Here is an 18,846-nt window from a genome sequence, read left to right as displayed (position 1 = left end):
ATGAACAACATTTTTTTTTGTTGTTGTAATTTTCATTGTAAGTGGGCTTAAGCACTTAATTATAATAAGATTAAGTAGTCTAACATAAATGTAAATGCTGTAATTTGATTATTTAATAAACCATGTAACTTGGATGGATTTGATGCTGGCGTGACCACAGTCCACACGTCTGATGTCGCTCACAGTGGTCCAAGGGATCGCTCAGGGAGTTTGTGTGTTCGCTCAGACACGTGAAAAATTAGAGGGAACATTGGTTGTGCATGTTTCTTCTTCTTCCTCCCAAATTGTTATTTGACTTATTTTGGAAAATTTGGTCAAGATCATTGAGCCTTTGCCTCAGATAACTGAAGACTCCACCCTTAAACTGATGTTGTTAGGTGACGGCTGTGTGCAAACAGGAATAGGACCCAAGGTGCAGACTCCAGAGACAAACTTAAACCGAAACAGCTTTAATATTGAACTCAAACATGACATAAATGGAAAAAAGTCAAAATAAACTAACACCGGTGGACTGACAAAACAGACAGCAAAATAAACGGTAGATCGCGACACGGACACAGAGAAACACAGGGCTTAAATACACAGAGGGAGCAATCAGGGAATGAGTAACAGGAGGGAAACACAGCTGGGACAAATCAGAACTGACGAGACCAAAGAAGCGTAACCTGAACACACTGAGATAAGACACAGACCTTCAAAGTAAAACAGGAAACACATAACACAGACTGAACAAAGACACAGACTCACATGCAGGCACAACAGAGGGAACAGAGACGTGGGACCAGGGCAGACACAGACACTGACTGGACACGGGGATATAGGAACTAAGGATACACAGAGACGCGAACTAGACAAAGGGATACAGCTGACAGGGTAGACAGAGCAACTAGAGAAGGCAGACATAAACCATAAGACAGAACTCAAAGAAACCAAAGACTAGAAAGTATAAATAATATAATAAACTCAAAAACCCTGGGTCAACGACCCAGGCATCCTAACAGATGTATTATTATTATTTATTTATTTTTTATTTTTTTGCCTGTCCCATTTGGTTTTTTAGCCATCAGAACTGTTGTCTGAAGACCAACAAGGATACCCAATGGATTTATTTTGCCAAATGGATCATTATGGCATTGCCGTATTGGTCCATTTGATCGACCTTTGTTGTTATTATTAATTTTATTTTATTTTCAGTTGTTACAGATGGGACAGACATGACTGGGGGATAGGAAAGGGAGAAAGAAAGAGAGGAATGAAAAGAAAACAGAAGGGAAGAGGGACAGTGAGAAAGGGCACTTAAAAAGAGAAAGAAAAAAATCTCCTGGATCACCCGTTGAGAGAAAAAGAAGAGAAAACAATGAAAAAAAAACAAAGCAATAAACTAAACACAACACCATCGCATTAATCTAGCTAAGTGTAAACAGCAGTAAATACTAAATACTGAATGTTGTTGTGCAGGACGCAGGACCGACAGCGCACAATGTGCTTTGAAGTAGCAGCCAAGAAAGGTGTAGTTTATGTCTATGAACAGTGAACACCCGTGTGCACACCTGTGTGGATCAGCGCGCTTGTATTCAAAAGGTTTCCCCATGTAATGGTCTGCTAGAGGGTGTAGAGAGCCATAGCCCCGTCCCCCAGGGCATGAAGCAGGCATGGAGGAGATCCAGTCCCCAGACATCCAGAGGCCCCAGAGTGCGAGAGCCCAAGGAGGACCACCGGAGGGGCATCCGTGCCACCCTCCTGGGAAGGGCTGAGGAGATCCCCAGATGAGAGGTCACCCAGTAGCCACGGAGCAGAAGCCAGAGGGGGCTGCACCGGCGTGCCCGCCGGCTCTGCCGGCAACCAGCTGTGCCAGAGTGAACCAAGCCGCAGGCCCAAAGGCCCGAGGGTCCCCCGCACCCCGGAAGAGGTCTGACAGAGCAATGGGCGCCAGACCCCGCCAAGTAGCCACCGGGAGTGAGCCGATACATACCTGAGCGCCCAGCCCCGGACACCAAGAACCACCAATGCACCGACCCCTGAGGGCATCAGTCACCAGCAGGGAGTGTGGTGAGGTGAGATAGGCCTTGGAGGGCCTGGGAGTTCCCAGAGAGGTGGAGTCTAAGACCCGACCTGACATATAAACACAGAAAACAGGCACATACAGACACAAACATGCGTTCCCACCCTCATGCACACATATACAAACACTCAGCACTCACCCAACGTAAGGATAGACATAAATGGACATGTACACACAATCACACTCCCCAAATATACTCTATACCCCGGGTCCAGGTACCCTCACCCCCAGAGGGGGAAACAGAACCCAGACCCTGATGTATTATATTAAAATCTGTGATTCTGAATTACACTTAGACACTGCAATAACTCATTCAAATATTTAAGTTGCTTTTGAAGGTTACATAGTACATACCCAACTGAAATGAGGTTTACAAATAGGAAAAGAGTTCACTACAAGTAGCATATTTGTTTAATATCATTGGAGGGAACTGTATGCAAGACAGGTTTAAAACAAGCATAATACACGACACATATAAGTTATGCTATGTATAAACAAACCTGTTAAGCCTGATTAATTACATAATGATGTGGAGGCAGGGAACTCACAGCACAAGCATACTCCTAACCTATTATAAGATTGTTTTGTATATTATTATATATAATGTATGTTGTTTTAATATCTAATGACAAAAAAATAAACAAAATAAGATCACAGCGAGGCACATGTGGCAATATTTATTCATCAAAATAATATTATTAATTAAATAAACACAACATGTATTTTTTCACCCCCCAAAAATACATGTTCAAAGCACCACAACAGCACCCTGATAGTTCACAGACATGTCACATGGTATCTGACCCAGATAGACTGCAGGTCATAACTTCTTACATGAAGTTCAGTTCACCTGACACTCGGACCTGATGCAATATGCAATCAAGGTCAACCGACCCTGTGTTCGTTGTGCTCTGTGTTTATCTGATAAATACACCGAGGAATGTGCAGCAATGAACGTTAGAAACTGATCAGACAGGTTCGCAGTGACTCGTTTGTCTCAGTTTTTGTTTCCTGCTCAGCTCCAGTAAGCCACTTCACTTTAACAGCAGCAGTTTGGATCACTGTGTCGAAGTCTGGGGTCTTTATCTGTGGTAAGTCTTTGTGTTTATTTGTTTGTTTGGTTTTTGAGTCAGAGAACAAACAAACATGAATGTTATAACAAAACACAAAAATTTGTTGTGAAAAACAAAAGGAGTTTTTTTCTAGATGCTACTGAACAAACTCTGAATAAAGTCAGACTGTTTTTCTCTGTCAAACTGTGAGCACATACAAGATAACAAATGTCTGTCAGTTGTTAAAACCTTACACAAAGCTCCAAATGTAGCAGCAAAGTGTGTGAAAAGCTGTATTTATGTTTATAAAGAACTGTTCTTGGAGACTCCAAGAACAAGACTTTGTCCCATCGAGGTGACTTAAAAGAAACTCTGAGCTTTCAGTTGTAGGTACTTATGTGCCTATAAGTTACACTGCTATGGAGCAGGTCATAGTCTAAGCTGATCTGTGTTCCTGGTGAGTGTTTGATGGGTCACCTCCAGTCTTGGCTGAGCCTTTGTGCTTTTCTTTAATGTATTTGCCAAATAGAGATAAAACACAGAGCTGACTGCAGCAGCAGGTTTCTCAGATTGTCTTAAGACAGCTACATAACCACAGGCTGCTGGTTATTCGTCTGCTGTTTACAGAGTGGGTGGAGTCAACTCACATGAATTGTTTCAGTTTCTCCTTTGAAAATGACTGCTTGATACAAACTCAGGAGCCAGCTGTCTGAAATGACTGAAAATGAAGCACTTTTACTAAGGTTACGTAAAATAAACGTATGTACCTGTCTTTGTTGAACTGTGACAATCATCAGTTAACACAACTTTGCAGCTGTTTGGGGCAGAGTCCGTTTCCTCCTCAGAAAAAAAAAAGTGGGCGTTTGGTTGATTTTAAGCTTTAGAGTCATCAGGTTTGTTCTGCACTCTGTCAATCAAACCTAGAGAGCTCACTTTTCTACTTTTAAAGGAAAATACTATCGCAGCTGAAAGAGAGGGTGCACTAGCCCAAAGACTCATGGTTCACCCTGAAAAAAAACCCAGCAACAACTACAAAAACTATTATCCTGATGATAACCATTGTGATGTATACATAATAATCAGTGAGTTATATCCTTAAGAATGCTTAAAACACAAGTGGACTTTTAATTTATGAACGTGACCCCTCTTATTTGACAAAAATAGTATTGTGACAAATATTTTCTCACATTGTTTCAACAAATCATAAAGTACTGCACAAATTACATATTACACAAATTATAGCATCCAAAAACTGGTGATATAGAAACAGCTCTCATTATGAAAGAGATTAAACAACTATTTGCTTGCATTGTAAAACTGATTTCAGGGCTGACTTCAAAAAGTGTAAAAACACATTTTGAATAATAATTTACAATAATTATTGAAAAGGGGAGAACAATCAAAATTTGTCCACTCGTCCACATCAGGTGGAGGCTGCAGGTGCCAAAAAGGTAACCAAAAAAAAAAAAAAATACTGACAAAATTATATTTACACGTTTTAAAACAAACATTTTTCTTGTTCTTTTTCAGATTTTCAGAACAGCTTTATATTGAGAATGCCTCACTTTTGCAGTCAGGTGTCACTGCCCTCTGTGGCCTGTAAGACAGAATAAAATATTCTAAAATAAACAGGCACATATTTTTCACATAGCTTAAAACCCAGGCTTTCGTTAGTAAGCAAGATTTACTCAAGAGTTAATAGACATGTACATAACTTCACTCGCACCCTTACAACAGTACTAGTTTTTATCCACTACAGACTAATACAAAAACTGTTTTAGGCCTGAATGTACTATGCATGGCAGCCACTGCAAATTAAATGCATTTCTCAGAATGGAAGAGGCTAACTTTCAATATAAGGAGGATACATAATGTTTAAAAGTCTTAAGCCACAACTAATTTCTTTATATTTTACTTGGGAAATTAGAAATAAGTGCAGCAATTTCTTGAAATATGTAGTGTAGAACCACAAGAATTCCAAACCACTGACAAGCACCTGGGGGAGCCACATCAGCAGTATTAGCAGTCCTTTCTTTTCACTTTGTACTTCTAATTCAAATGAGTAATTATAAATTTAAAGGTATTCAAGATGAATTTTTAGGTGTTTCATTAGTGATGACAACTAACCCCTGGGATTGATATACAGGGATGTTATACTATAACAATTGTTTACAGTAAGTAGGAAAGGCCAAAGACCAGTAGTCTTACAATGGATGGCGGAATAAATATCTTCCTTGACTGTGAAGCCTGGGCCTTCACCTCCTCTAGAATTTACTGCAAAGTCTGATTCTGCTAAAAAACAAGAAGATTACATGGTTTACTTTAGTGGAGAAATGATACAGCAATCTGAAAACATTCCTATAAAAATATTTCAATAACCTAAAATAATTAGGACTGCATTAGGAACTTTTGATTTCACTGGCATTTCAGTTTAACATCTTTAGTGACAGGATAAAGTTAAAGTTATTATCTTACAGTGGCTCTAAAAAGCAGTCAGTGGGCTGGTATCACAATATTGTAATTACTGGAAAAAAAATTCTATACGCATTCAAAATACTAACCCAGCTGGCAACTGTGTTGGGCCCCACGTATGGTTAAAGTGGAGTACACAAGTTCATCTGAATCATCTGAAGAAGAAAAAAAAACCAGCTGTATATAACATAACCAGTTATAAATACTGATATTACCGACTTAACTTGTGCTTTTTCTGTCTGTGGATTTATGCTGTGGTTTGACATAAGACATGTTCAGATTAGCAGAAACACCAGATGGGTGGAAAACAAAACCCTGAATATAACACATCGAGAGGAGGTAAAAATATGTATGCAGCGCATCTCAAACATTACATGATGACACTTCAGCTTCCAAATTTGACTCAAATGATTCTAGAAGGTTAACCTGTTATAAATATTTAAAATATTTTAGTCTCTCAAATGAAGTGGCGCTTGTTAAAAAAAAGTGTTAATTCAGACATTTTGTGATTATCACACTGAGCTAAAGAGCAATTTAAATAAAATATCAAGTAAACTTCAATCTATCAACTATCAAATACTCTGCTTTGTGGCAACATATATAACAGAATAAAAAGAACCATGTCTTTCTAGCAATTGAAAAAAAAATATATCAGTTGACACAATGACACTATTTTGCTGCAAATCACTCACCTGCTTGATTGGCTTCAGCAGAGTGTGATGTCCTTGTTAGTATCCTTTGGAAAGGCCATGAACAGAAAAGCAGAAATCCTGACATGAATAAAAGACAAAGGGAAAGAAGATGAATTCAAATTTAGCTTTCTTCTTTAATACAAAATTAGATAAAAAAGAAAACTGAAAGCCATTTCCTGGTTAATGTTTTGGTCGATCATTAACATAATCATAAAGAACACGGTTTATCAGAAAAACTACAAAAGTTAAAAAACCTTTTTAAGTGTTAAGTCAATAAAGCAGTGAATTACAAATAAGTAATCTATTCCAGAATTTTAGAGTCAAATCCAGTACCTGACTGCTACACGTTTCATACGTTGTGTTTCTTTGAGAGTCTTTTGCCTACAGTTTATAAAAGTGGCAGTCATTTTTACCTCTGCCTTTCCCTGTATGAAGAAATCGACCCAGCGCAGTCACCAGTATCATGATAAAAATGATGATGGCAGTCCAAAGCAGGGCGATGACATATTTGTAGTCAGAACCAGGACGGTGAGTCTCTTCATGAGGCAACGCTACAAATAGAATGTTTTTGTAGTTGAAAATTATGCATATCATAATAAATGAATAAAAAAAATATGCAACAGTTATTGTTTAATGAGCACTTTTAAATTTAATTTGTGCCAATTAATATAAAGCATAGTGAAAAAAAGAAAGCTGAACTTTTCTTCCAAGTTTCAAATTACTGGATCTGATCATGTGCCTATACATTTACATTACTTTGCTTAAACCTTAATAATGAGGTATTTTGATTGAAGGATGTGTTGATATTATGACTCACCTTTCATGGCCAGCCAGCTTCCCAGTGAATATCCAACATGAGGGATGCTGCACTTGTAAAGGCCTTCATTGAGCTTGGAAAAATTGTTAATTTTTATGTTTTCTACAGCTACTTGTTCTAACTTGATGTCATCTTTGTAGAAAAATGCAAAGTTAGTAGAAGATGTCTTATTTCTGCAGAGAAGAGTAACACTGCTGCCTTCAGGTATAGCAAGAGTCAGACTGTCCAGGATCACAGAACCACCTGAGCAACATGTTTAAAACAAAGAATCACTTGTTTAAAAAATTACAGAAACATGTTTGTTATGTGGATTCCTGGTGTTAATATGTTGATTGATTGATTGATTGATTAATTGATTGATTGATTTATTGATTGATTGATTGATTGATTGATTGATTGATTGATTGATTGATTGATTGATTGATTGATTGATTGATTGATTGATAATACTTTATTTATCCCACGGGAAATTGGGTTAAGGCTGCCAGCCGTGCCAGTGCCATCTTACCCTTCCGACCAGACATACATTACACAAACATCACATGGCGTTGACAGGTCAGAGAGTTATAACAATGGAAAATGCACAACATGACGAAAGATGAGGAGAAAAAAAAACTCCCCCCCAGACTGAGCTCCAACAGGGAGATGAGTTTGAGAACAGAAAAAAACACCTCAGCACATGAATCATCACATCTCACAACATAGAAGACATAAGCTTCGAAGGGATTTGGAGGGCGTGGGGGGTGGGGTGGGGGGTGAGTGCAGGTCTGTGTCAGTGTGCATGCGTATGACAACAATCCTGTTATCATGGAAGAATATTTGTTGTTCCAGTCAGCTTCGACCTTGGTGGGCCTTCAGCTGGTGCCAGTGGGATAGAGTGAAGATGGTGAATGTTTGGGTTTAGTGCAATTGGGCTAATGTCCATCACTGGTCACCAATTCTCTCAATTCCCATTGTTCTTCTCCAAGATCTTATCCATATTGCTGAGTAATATGAATACTCACAGCCCTGCCAATCGTCTATCATGTCGGCCAGCCTTGTGGGATTTTGAACAGCTGAAGCTGTACTTCGATAAGCCAGGTCCAATCAGCCAGAACTCTGTTATTGTGGTTCCGAATTGGTAGATGTCGTTCAATGTCCTCCATTGACAGTGTCGCCAGACACACAACGCAACTGACCATCGAGTATCTGGCAGCAAACGTCTCCACGGGACAGTTGGGCTCTCCCAAGCCCAGGAAGGTGTCAATTCCATTATGTGACCAGTTGATCAAATCCATAATTCTTTAGGTTTTAGAGAACAAGACTGAGAAACTCTTTGAGGGTTAGTGAATAAGCGAGACTATACAAAAGACATGAGAAGCCAAGCAGGAAAGATAAGGGGGAGAGAAGGAGAAAAGTGCGACCGCCTCCGTCAAGAGCCGATTACGGCTCTGGAAAGATTATGTAAAATTCTAGTTTGATAAAGAGAAAAATACACTTTACTAATATGCACAACAATACAGGGTTCAAAAACATCCAGATAATACTCTTAACTGGCAGAAGGCACACATGATGCAAGTAACTGCGTGCTCTTTTCATAAATAAACACACACACACACATATATATATATATATATATATATATATATATATATATATAAATACATGAATAAGTAAAAAGCAAATTGATTTGCAGTATAAATCAGATTTAATACACATACCGGTGACTGTGATGTTGATAGTATTACTTCTCTTTCCTCCTTTAGCCCCACACCAGTACTCTCCACTGTCTCCTTGATAGACTTTATCGAACACACAGGAGGACCCTGATGATGTCTTCTTTGTTACACATGCTGGATTAAATGTTTCATTATTCCTAAACCCTCTCAGCTGAGTGGAGCCATCACAATGCAAAGACACAGATTCATACTCAAAGTGCTGCAGTCTGTTTGGTGTAACACGAGGGATAGCTGCATCTGAAATTAAGAATTTATTTGTTACCTATTCACTTGTTAAAACAGAAACTGTGTAAATGCTTTTTTCTTTCTTTTTTTAAAACTAAAATGCCTTCTAAGATAATTTAGTAATTCAACATTAAGAAATCACTTCACCTTAAAGTCAACAGCTAAATTTATCAATAAGAAATGGAAGAGCCTGATATTTTAGGCACATACAGAAAACGTTTTAGCTAGTTTGTTGTTTATAAAACAAGAATGAATGAGTTCTAAATAAATTATTACACAAAAAATAAACTCACCCTCATCCCAAGTGCAGCTTTTCTGAACTTGTGTTCCCAGCAGAATAAATTCAACCATTACTTGAAAAACAAAGAAAAAATAAGTCCTTAATGTTTTTCCTTACAAATAATCTATAACTAATATATAAACTCGTACAAAAAAAATGAGACTTAGTACTTACTTATCCTGAAGCACAGACTTGTGACTGCCATGTTGCCTACTTGACTCAGTGTTAGACTGAAATACATATGAAGTATTTGAGGCCTTCCTCTTCCTGTGCAGAGTTAGAGACACACTCATTGTGGCCTCAGTCTATAAACAACCACTGCTGGGGTTTATGCCGTCCTTTCCCTTTAAATACTTACTCTACTTAAGTAGTAGTAAGAGTTTATTCATAGTGCATATCACAGACATAACAATCACAATGTGCTGAACAACAATCACAACACAATATAAACAAAGAAACATATTAAAAACAAAATTTAAGGTGAATACAAATAACAAAAGAATGTTAGCAGAAGGCCTGATTAAACAAAAAAGTTTGTAACTGTTTATTGTTTTAGCCGTGTCAGCTAATCGGAGTTGGAGCGGTAAACTGTTCCAGAGCCTTGGTGCCACAGATTGAAAAGCTATGTCCCCCTTAGTCTTCAGTCTTGTACGAGGCTAATAGATTATGAGCTTGTAAGGGAAGACTGCAAGCAGCAGTGTGTTGGACAAGAAGTTGAGATAAATAATATGGAATTGTTCCTTTAGTGCTCTGTATGGAAGTGTGAAAATTTTATAACTATTTCTAAAATCAATTGGGAGCCAATTTAAAGAAAATAAAATACAGGCAATGTGAGCTTGCTTCCCAAAGTATGTCAGGAATCTGGTTGAAGCATTCTGTATTGCTTGGAGGCGTGACAGATTATTGTAATGTAGTGATGTGTCACAAACGGAATGGCTCTTAGAGCCGGATCTTTGACGTGAATGACGGGATTATCATGAGCCGTGTTTTTTTTTTCTTCTTTCTCTCACCCTCTCTCTCGCACTTTTTCCGCTTCACTCCCCACGCGAGCCTTGTGCTTTGCGCAGGTCCATATGACAGAGAATGTGCATCTTCTTTATGTTTTCATATTTTAATTTATATTTAATTGTGTTGTGGTTTTGTAGTGTTTTGTGTTGTTTCATTTAAATTTCTTTTAGAGGAAAAAGCTGAAAATTTAAATAGTTAAAAGTTGAACTGTGAATAGTTGGTTTTTGTATTACAGTGGAACCCTGACTTACGAAATTAATCTGTTACCGAGGGTCTTTTGTAAGTCAAAAATTCTCATAAGTCGAAGCACCCATTGCGGGTTTTGAGTGAGGGGATGCTGAACAATAGGCTACTATTGGTAACTAGAACAACATTACATCGTTCAAGTGGAACAGCAAAGCGCAAGTACGGTATTTGTAAGTCGGGGTTCCACTGTATATGATTTATTTATTACATTTTATGCGGAGTGAATAAATAAAAGTATATTTACGGTGGCCCCTAGAGACAAAACACGTACAAACTCCAAAACATGTACAAACCCTGAAGCACGTATGAACTCTGAAGCACGTAAAAACTCCAAAACACCTACAAAACACAACAGAAGTGCTCCCGGATGCTAGGCGCAGTGTTGAGCTCTTTTTACCTATAGTGCATAATTTTATATTATTGTAAACAGTGATGGGAATAACGGCATTACAAGTAACGGCGTTATTTTTTTCAGTAACGAGTAATCTAACTAATTTCCTATCGTTACAACGCTGTTACAGTTACTAACAAGAAAATGTGGTCCGTTACTATTTCTCAACAAACAGACGGTTGAAGCTGTGTTCAGTTTACCGCATCTTATATCAGTTGCACGGAAGTAGCTGATTACGTAAGTGGTCAGGACGCTACAGCTTTAAGCAGCTGCGCGCACTCCCGCGGATGGTAATCACGATCACTGTCCAGCACAACACCTGGAGCTGAGGGGGAAAAACAATCGCATGAGGGCTGCTGTTTGACTGAGGAAGAATGAAGTAGTCGTGGTGAGCCAATCACATGACCACTTAAAGACAAAGCAACAAGGTGATAGATACCAGTTTATAAATTGTGTTGATAGGCCATGTAAAACCAGAGTCATGATAAACAATATATACGTGTGTTTTTCCTCAATAGTTTTGTCACGTTTACTGTCTAAGGACAGAGCTAGCAAGCACTCTCTGCTTATGACCCAAAACAAAACAAAACAAAACAAAAACAAGGGAAGTTTTAGGAGTGACAGCGAGAGAGAGAGAGTTTTGAGATGTGAGAGATTTGTGACGTTTAGCATGTTTGGGGTGTGTAGTTAATGTGTAGTGTTGTGGATAGTTTTGTGTTGTGTGTCAGAACAATGAGGCGACTGCTGTCTCCAGGTAGAAACAGGCGTGATACACCTGCTGCTGTCAGACCTGCAGGTATCAGGCTGTGATGTTCTCCTTTATAGTGGACAGAAATTATGTTTTTGGAGTGGCACAAATAATTGGGGTGGCATCTTATTGAATGCAGTACACCTGATTGTTCTGTAAATAGTTTGAAATGGTTATTTAAAAAAGGTAAATGGATGCAAATAACTTTGTTGTTTGCAAAACTTGTGCATAGGATTTTAAAATTGACAATTTATATTTGCTTTTAAAGTTATGAAATATTATTCATTAAACATGTTTGTGGTTGTTACAGTAAAAAATATAACTTTTTCTACTCGGATTTTATGGTTTTTGTCTGATTTTAGATCAATTGTGTTAATACAGTATGTCAGAATGAAAACATAAATTCAGACATGTGAGGTTGCATTTTGTCCAAAACTCAAACGGAGCAGTGGCGGAAGAATGCAGAGTGGCAGAGTTTGAAATATTACTATTTCTTGATCACAAAATACTTTTAAGATATTTTCAGGTGAGAACGTTGCTGTGCAAACTTCAAATATCTGCTTGATTTTTCAAGACATCACATATTTGCAAAAGTGCTCTAATGTTTCGGGAGATGCCTGTTACCCACCAGCTTAAACGTGCTGCTGTTGTTTAGCGCAACATCCACTGGGTTCCTCTTTCTAGCACAAAGTGGACAATAAACAAACAAGACAGAATAGCTTATCATTTGCTGATATACACTGTCTTGCACAGCCATCAGCTGTGCAGTCAGCTGTTGGTTAACAGGCATCTCCAAAAACATTAGAGCCCTTCTGCAAGTATGTGATGTCTTGATAAATTGAGCAGACATTTGAGCAATTGCAAATACCAACAACTGAGCGAGAGGGGCTGTTATTGTGTGTGAATATGGATAATCACAAATACTCAAATTCATTTCTGGCATGCAGAATTGAATTTTGTTCTCTCAAATTAAACTTTTTGCTCAAAATAATTTTTTGCTCAACATGCAACATTTGTGCTTTTAAATCTTTTTTTTTTTACGTGCGCTCAGAATAGAGGCACTAAAATAATGCTATAATCTCTTAAGTGCAAATGCATGAATGTCTTCTACTTCAGAGGAGAAGACTAAAGAAATTTAGAAATGTTCCTTAAATGAAAGAGACAGGAAGATCGATTTTATATGTGAGTCCTAGGTCAAGGAGTAATCAGATGCTATACCAAGATTATTACCACTTGTCTTTGCAGATAAGCAAAAAGAAGCAATCACTTGACTGATCCTTGAGTGTAAATCGGGTAGAGCTATAATCATGGTTTCGGTGTTGTCAGAGTTTAAAACAAGGGAATTTTTTGGTAGCTGGTCACTAATCCAGCAACAACCCTAACCCTAATCCAAACAATGAAGTAGGTTGAACTGCCTATCCTAGCCTGTCCTAGCTGGACAACCCAACTGGTGAGGTTTAAAAGACATGTACAATTAAATGTCATTACCATAAAATGGTCAAACAGAGAAAAGAGAAGGATTAAATGATGCCGGCTTCATGAAGCATGTCAAATGAGAATAATAATGGACCTAGGATTGAACTCTGAGGGACCTCACAGGTCAAACAAGCAGGGTAGGAGGAGAAGCTGTTCACCCTAATAGAGAATGTCCTTCCAGATAAATAGGAGAAACGCCATTCAAGGGCTGAACCAGAAACACCAGTCAAAACCTTAAGCCTATTAAGTAAAGTATTATAATTGACTGTATCAAAGGCACCCATGAGCAGTGTTGTTCAAGTTATTTGAAAATAGTAATTAGTTACTAATTATCAATTACTTCTTAAAGAAAGTAATCTGGTTACTTTACTGATTAATTATTTTCAAAAGTAATTAGTTACTTTATTACTATTGCTGTTGTGCACGGGAGGAACCGTCTCTGCTCAAGCCCGTAGACAGCATGCAGAGGGACCTGATTTGCCCGAGCTGGAGGGCAGCGTGCCAGAGGGGCTTGCCTAGCCCATGTTGAAGTCACCGTTCCATCCCATCCAACGGCGTGCTCACCAGAAGGGAGAACTGCTTCGTTTCTGCCAGGGGTGAGCACGTTGTGTGGTCCTGCATGCCGGCCACCTGCCAAGCCATCTGTGAGCCTTGGCTTACGTCCTCTTCTGCTGCAAAGCTAAACTTTCCTTTTCAACATTGTCAGTGGACACACAGTCGCCGCCCCCCCCCCCCCCCCCCCCCCGTCGCTGGTCCATAGGCTGGGGACACCGATCTTCATGGCCAATTCATGGCCTCCCTAGTGGTCTGAGGGTATGCCAGAATCTCTTTTTCAAAAGTCTTTTTCAATGGCCTCTATGAACTCCTCCCACACCCGAGTTTTTGCTTCAGCCTGCCTATCAGCTGGCTCCGAAGTGCACAAGTTAACCAAGCCCAATAGGAATGCTAAGTGAATTAGGTTTTTTTAACATAAGAAGATAGGAATACTGCTCGTCTCCAATGTATAGTTATCCTAAAAATATAGCTGTCACTTTGTGATACATATATGGTATGCCAATCTGACAATGTATGATGAGTGGCACTTGCATTCGTGCTCTGCTTTCTCTGGCAAGATTTCAGAGATGTACCTGAATGGCAGCAACTGAGGTTGAGGTCGATCCTGTTCTCTGGTGGCGGGGGAAAAACAAACCCTTTTGCTGAGTTGGGAAACGATCCATGTCAAATTTGATCACCCATAGTGGATGACAATTATATGTCTGCAACGATGTGACACCGGACATAAATGTAAAAGCAATACTGATTAAACATTTTCAAATAAACAATAACATAGACAGAGCAAGAGACAGAACCAGGTCAAACATAGGTGCCATATATTCGTCTCAAGAACTGGCTTTGAGTCAAGATTTGAAAATGATGAGGTTAAAGTTTTATTCCAACAATTGATGTACCGAAAAAAAGACAAATTTAAGCTACTGTGACATGACCAATTAGTTTCTTTCATTTTGGGCCCCCCATGTTTAGCTTTTGAGTCGTGGATAAGAAGCTTAAATGGAAAGTTCAAAATGGTGACTTCTCTCTAATGCCACACTTTCTAATGCCAGGATTCTGTCATCTAATGCTAACAAAGCGTGTTTAGAAATTCATATCCGTGAATTGTTACCATACTATGCCAAAAAGAAAAAACATACTAACACTGAACTATAAAACTGATGCACAGACTTTGTGATTGTACTGTAACTTTAATGCAGCATTATCAGCAATATATTATTATTGCAAATAATTTAATGAAAAGTTAACCAAGATCAAAAACACTGTAGGCAAAACAAATTAAGGTAAAGGCCAGCCGACAGCTTTTTGCTAAAAGTAGCGTAGTCAACTAAAGGTCACTTATTTAGCTCTGAATTCAAATAAAATTTAACTATGTACTCCACCTACATCATGTTGATGTTACCTTCCACCACTACAATAAAGACAAGAAATGAACAGCAACTGTACAACAGAGAGTTCTCTTATTTCAAATTTTCAATTTCAGCCCCTCAAGTTAATTCACCTGCCGTTTTGCCCCCTGCACTATTATAGCAGACTTAACAACAACTCCATGAGAGCTCATAAGGTGGAAAGAAGAAACAAAGAAACAGTCTTGTTGTTCATTTGAATTTTTGATGTAGTTCTATTTGTTTTATAACAGTGATCAGTTACCTCGCAACAGGCTCTAGGTTCTTGAGTAAGATTTTACAGACACATATACAGTATACCCTGGATGTTTCAGGGTGACTTAGTAATGATTTACTAAGTCAGATTGTGTGTTCTTTTAAAATGAGTGCCACTGCAGCAGGTATGCTGTATTTTTATTTAAAAAATTTTCATGTCTAATTTATATCTTACCAAATATCTTGTCTAAAATACCATCTCATACAAAATACATCTAATACATCTTCTAGTACTGAGTACCAGGTCTACATGCATGGCTAAGGGACACATTAGGACTTGGAAGTAATTTCTGTTTATAGCTGCTTGGAAAAGCTGAAATTTTCTCCATGTCAGAAGACTAACTAATTGTTATTTAATCAATGTTTTTCAAATAAATATGTTTTTAATGTCTGAATTTATAGGTTTCACTTTCAAAAATTACAACTATGACATGGTATCAGAGACTGTCAAAGAAACAGTTGTATAATATACATTTTTAGTCAATCATTTTATAATTACAATTTATAATAGAAAAATTATCCAAAAAGTAACTGTCACTTAAACCTCAAGGGCATTTGAATTGAATGTAAAATTATGAAACTGACTTGGCCATATGTTATTGTTTTATTAGTGACTATTTCTTTGAATTATTCTTTTTTTTTTTTCATTTCAGAGCTGAATAATTCATCAGATGGCTGGACTCTCCTTTTATTCTCTCAGTAACTGCATTCTGCATGCCCTTCTTGTACATTATTGTAGGTAACCTCTAATATAAGATCACAATTATTATTGTGTGTGCGTTTTTAATTAGTGGCTCAAATTGTCTTTTTTAAATGGCACATATACATTTTTCATTACTTTTTTTTCTTAAGAGGTGTAATTTTGGTAACTGTATTTAAATAATGTATCTACATTGTAACTAAATGTGACATCATTAAATTACATGTCATGATGAAAAATATGCAGAGGTTAATTTTTCCAAAGAATTAACATATTTGTTGTAAAGTATTAAAGTATTTTGAAAATTAAAATGTCAGCATAAATAAATTCATTATCTGATCTTTTCTTCTCAGGTCAGTCTCGGTTGATTGGTCCAAATCAGCCAATTACTGCAACAGCTGGAGAAGACATCACTTTGCCATGTCACCTGGTACCTGGAGAAAATGTTGCTGCGATGACTTTGGAGTGGACAAGACCCGACCTGGACCCCAGATTTGTGTTTCTGTGGCGTGCAGGTCAGGACCTCATAAATATGAAAAACCCCTCCTACAAAGGTCGATCATCATTGTTCACTGATGAGCTGAAACATGGAAACATTTCACTGAAACTGTGCAAAGTAAAACCTGCAGATGAAGGCAGATACAGATGTCACATCCCAGACAAGAATGAAGAAGCTTTTATTGATCTTGTGGTCGGTAAGTGAACTAATTATATACATTGTGAGTACAAAGTGCAGTTAAATTAGGTTGAATCAACACAGTTTTGAGTTATTGATTGTTACTCAAGCTGGGAAATGAATTATAATTATTATATGAAAATATTTACTATATGATTATTGACCAAATTAAAAAAAAAATCTGAATTATCATTAAAAAATGAGGCAGCGCGAATGAAGTTTGTATCAGATATCCATTATTCAAATATTATCTTTACATTTGTATATTTTTATTGATTTGTATTACTGATCAGTATTTTAAATTGTACATTTCATCCAGCATCGAGTGCTGTTTCCTCACCTGTCATCAGCTTAGAAGGGATTGACAGAGACAAGACAGGAGTGGTGTTAGAGTGTAAATCTGAAGGTTGGCACCCAAAGCCTGAGCTACTGTGGTTGGACGGTGAGGGAAACCTCCTCTCTGCTGGACCTGCAGAGACCCTCAGAGGTCCTGATGACCTCTATACTGTCAGCAGCAGAGTGACTGTGGAGAAGAGACACAGCAACAACATCACCTGCAGAGTCCAACAGAAGCAAATCAGCAAGAGCAGAGAGACACACAAACATGTTCCAGGTAAATATCGTTTATAAAATGTATGATATGCTTAATTCAGCCTAAATCAAAATCTGTTGAAATAACATGTAATTCTGTGTTTATTGTTTCAGATGAATTCTTTGAGCTCACATCCTGTTCTGCTGCTCCCATTGTTATTGCTTTGGCTGTTAGTTTGGCTGTAAGCATCATCTTGATTTTGATTGGAGTCTTTTTCATCTGGAGACAAAACAAAACAAGTAAGATACAAATTGATTCACCATGCTGTCTAAATTAATATCTCAAGTTATTCTAACAAGTTTTGAAGCAACAGAAAGACACATTTGTGTAAATTACACTTATTTTTTATAAGCAGCTAAACATCATTGTGTGTTATGAGATAAGGCACAATATATGCACTTCATCATTTAGTTTAAAATGAGATGATTATATGCTGCGTTATCATTTTAGCTCAAGAGAACATCATATTGTAATCTTGTCTATGCTTTTAACAGATGTCAGGAGAGCTCACTGCCCTGAAAGTGACAAAACTGAAAGAGACCAAGAGCAAGATAAGCTCATGTCACAGGACATCGTTGCAGTGAGTGATATGAACGAAACACAAGAAAATGAACAGACAGAAAATTTTGAAAAATAATCAGGATATTACATGTATATGGGGAAGAAAGAGTGTGAGTGGAAAGAAAAGAGAGAAAATGAAAATGGCACAAATAAAAAGAATATATGAATAGCATGTCCAGGGTTAGCTAACAGTGAAATAAATCTTTTAGAGCAATTATACATGACAGAGAAATAGTTACCATCTTCTGTTATAAGAACAGATGATATTTTTCTGCCGTCCTGATATTCACATCTTTTGTTTTGTCATGTGTCATTGTGCAGTTTGTTATGCAGGATCTCACAACAGAACTTTTTCTATTTTCTCTTAAGTCTGGAGCACTTCCCAAAACCCAGCAACTGATCACTCTTAATCTCCACAGTTTCTCATGAAGAAGAGTCCAGAGTTCTTCTGTAACTAAAAAGCCATATTTCCACAAATCCACAAAAGATACAACTAAAATCACATGTATTCACTTTTAAATTAAAACCTTACATAATGTTAACATGTTTAAGCTATAGAGGCAGGATGGTGGTTAGCATAGTTGCAACAACACAGTCCTGGGTTCATATTGTTAATTTCTTAAATGAAAACGGTTAAATTTTGCATATTTTGTCATAAGCTAAAGAGAACATTTGATAAAAGCACTGACACTTTATAGATGAGAGATAATAAAATTAATTCAGTCAGTCTTCAGTTTGATTTTAATATTTTATTCTTGCTCTCATATACAGTTACCTTAGTTTAGGGTCAGTTAGAGGTCAGATTCTCTGTGCGAGCTCTTTTAAGAAAGAGAGATTTGAAACAAAACACAAGTGCCTCAATGGTTTTCAGACTGCTATGGTTTAACAGTCCTTAAAGATGTTATAAAAAAAATATGAGC

At 37.6% G+C, this 18,846-nt stretch overlaps 2 protein-coding genes across 3 annotated transcripts in view; both read left to right on the top strand.

The window, feature by feature from the left end:
* LOC113028275 (uncharacterized) overlaps nucleotides 1-18,846 on the top strand; it is a 75,194-nt gene that overhangs the window by 19,145 nt on the left and 37,203 nt on the right. The gene's annotated exons all lie outside the window — the stretch shown is intronic.
* On the top strand, nucleotides 177-18,844 carry LOC145422207 (butyrophilin subfamily 1 member A1-like). Of its 2 annotated transcripts, XM_080293423.1 has the most exons (7): nucleotides 177-2,054; nucleotides 3,082-3,153; nucleotides 16,051-16,132; nucleotides 16,451-16,792; nucleotides 17,093-17,386; nucleotides 17,479-17,604; nucleotides 17,860-18,844. In XM_080293423.1, the coding sequence occupies exons 3-7, from the start codon at nucleotides 16,069-16,071 to the stop codon at nucleotides 18,000-18,002; spliced, it is 969 nt and encodes a 322-aa protein (XP_080149549.1). In that variant the 5' UTR covers nucleotides 177-2,054; nucleotides 3,082-3,153; nucleotides 16,051-16,068; the 3' UTR covers nucleotides 18,003-18,844. The 2 variants fall into 2 exon arrangements, with proteins under 2 accessions (XP_080149549.1, XP_080149550.1); XM_080293424.1 differs by lacking the exons at nucleotides 177-2,054; nucleotides 3,082-3,153 and adding an exon at nucleotides 13,275-13,783.

Source organism: Astatotilapia calliptera, chromosome 3 (assembly GCF_964374335.1).
Source record: "Astatotilapia calliptera chromosome 3, fAstCal68.1, whole genome shotgun sequence".
Taxonomy (NCBI): Eukaryota; Metazoa; Chordata; class Actinopteri; order Cichliformes; family Cichlidae; genus Astatotilapia; species Astatotilapia calliptera.
Note: the sequence above shows the minus strand (reverse complement) of the source record. Positions and strands in the feature narration are given on the sequence as shown.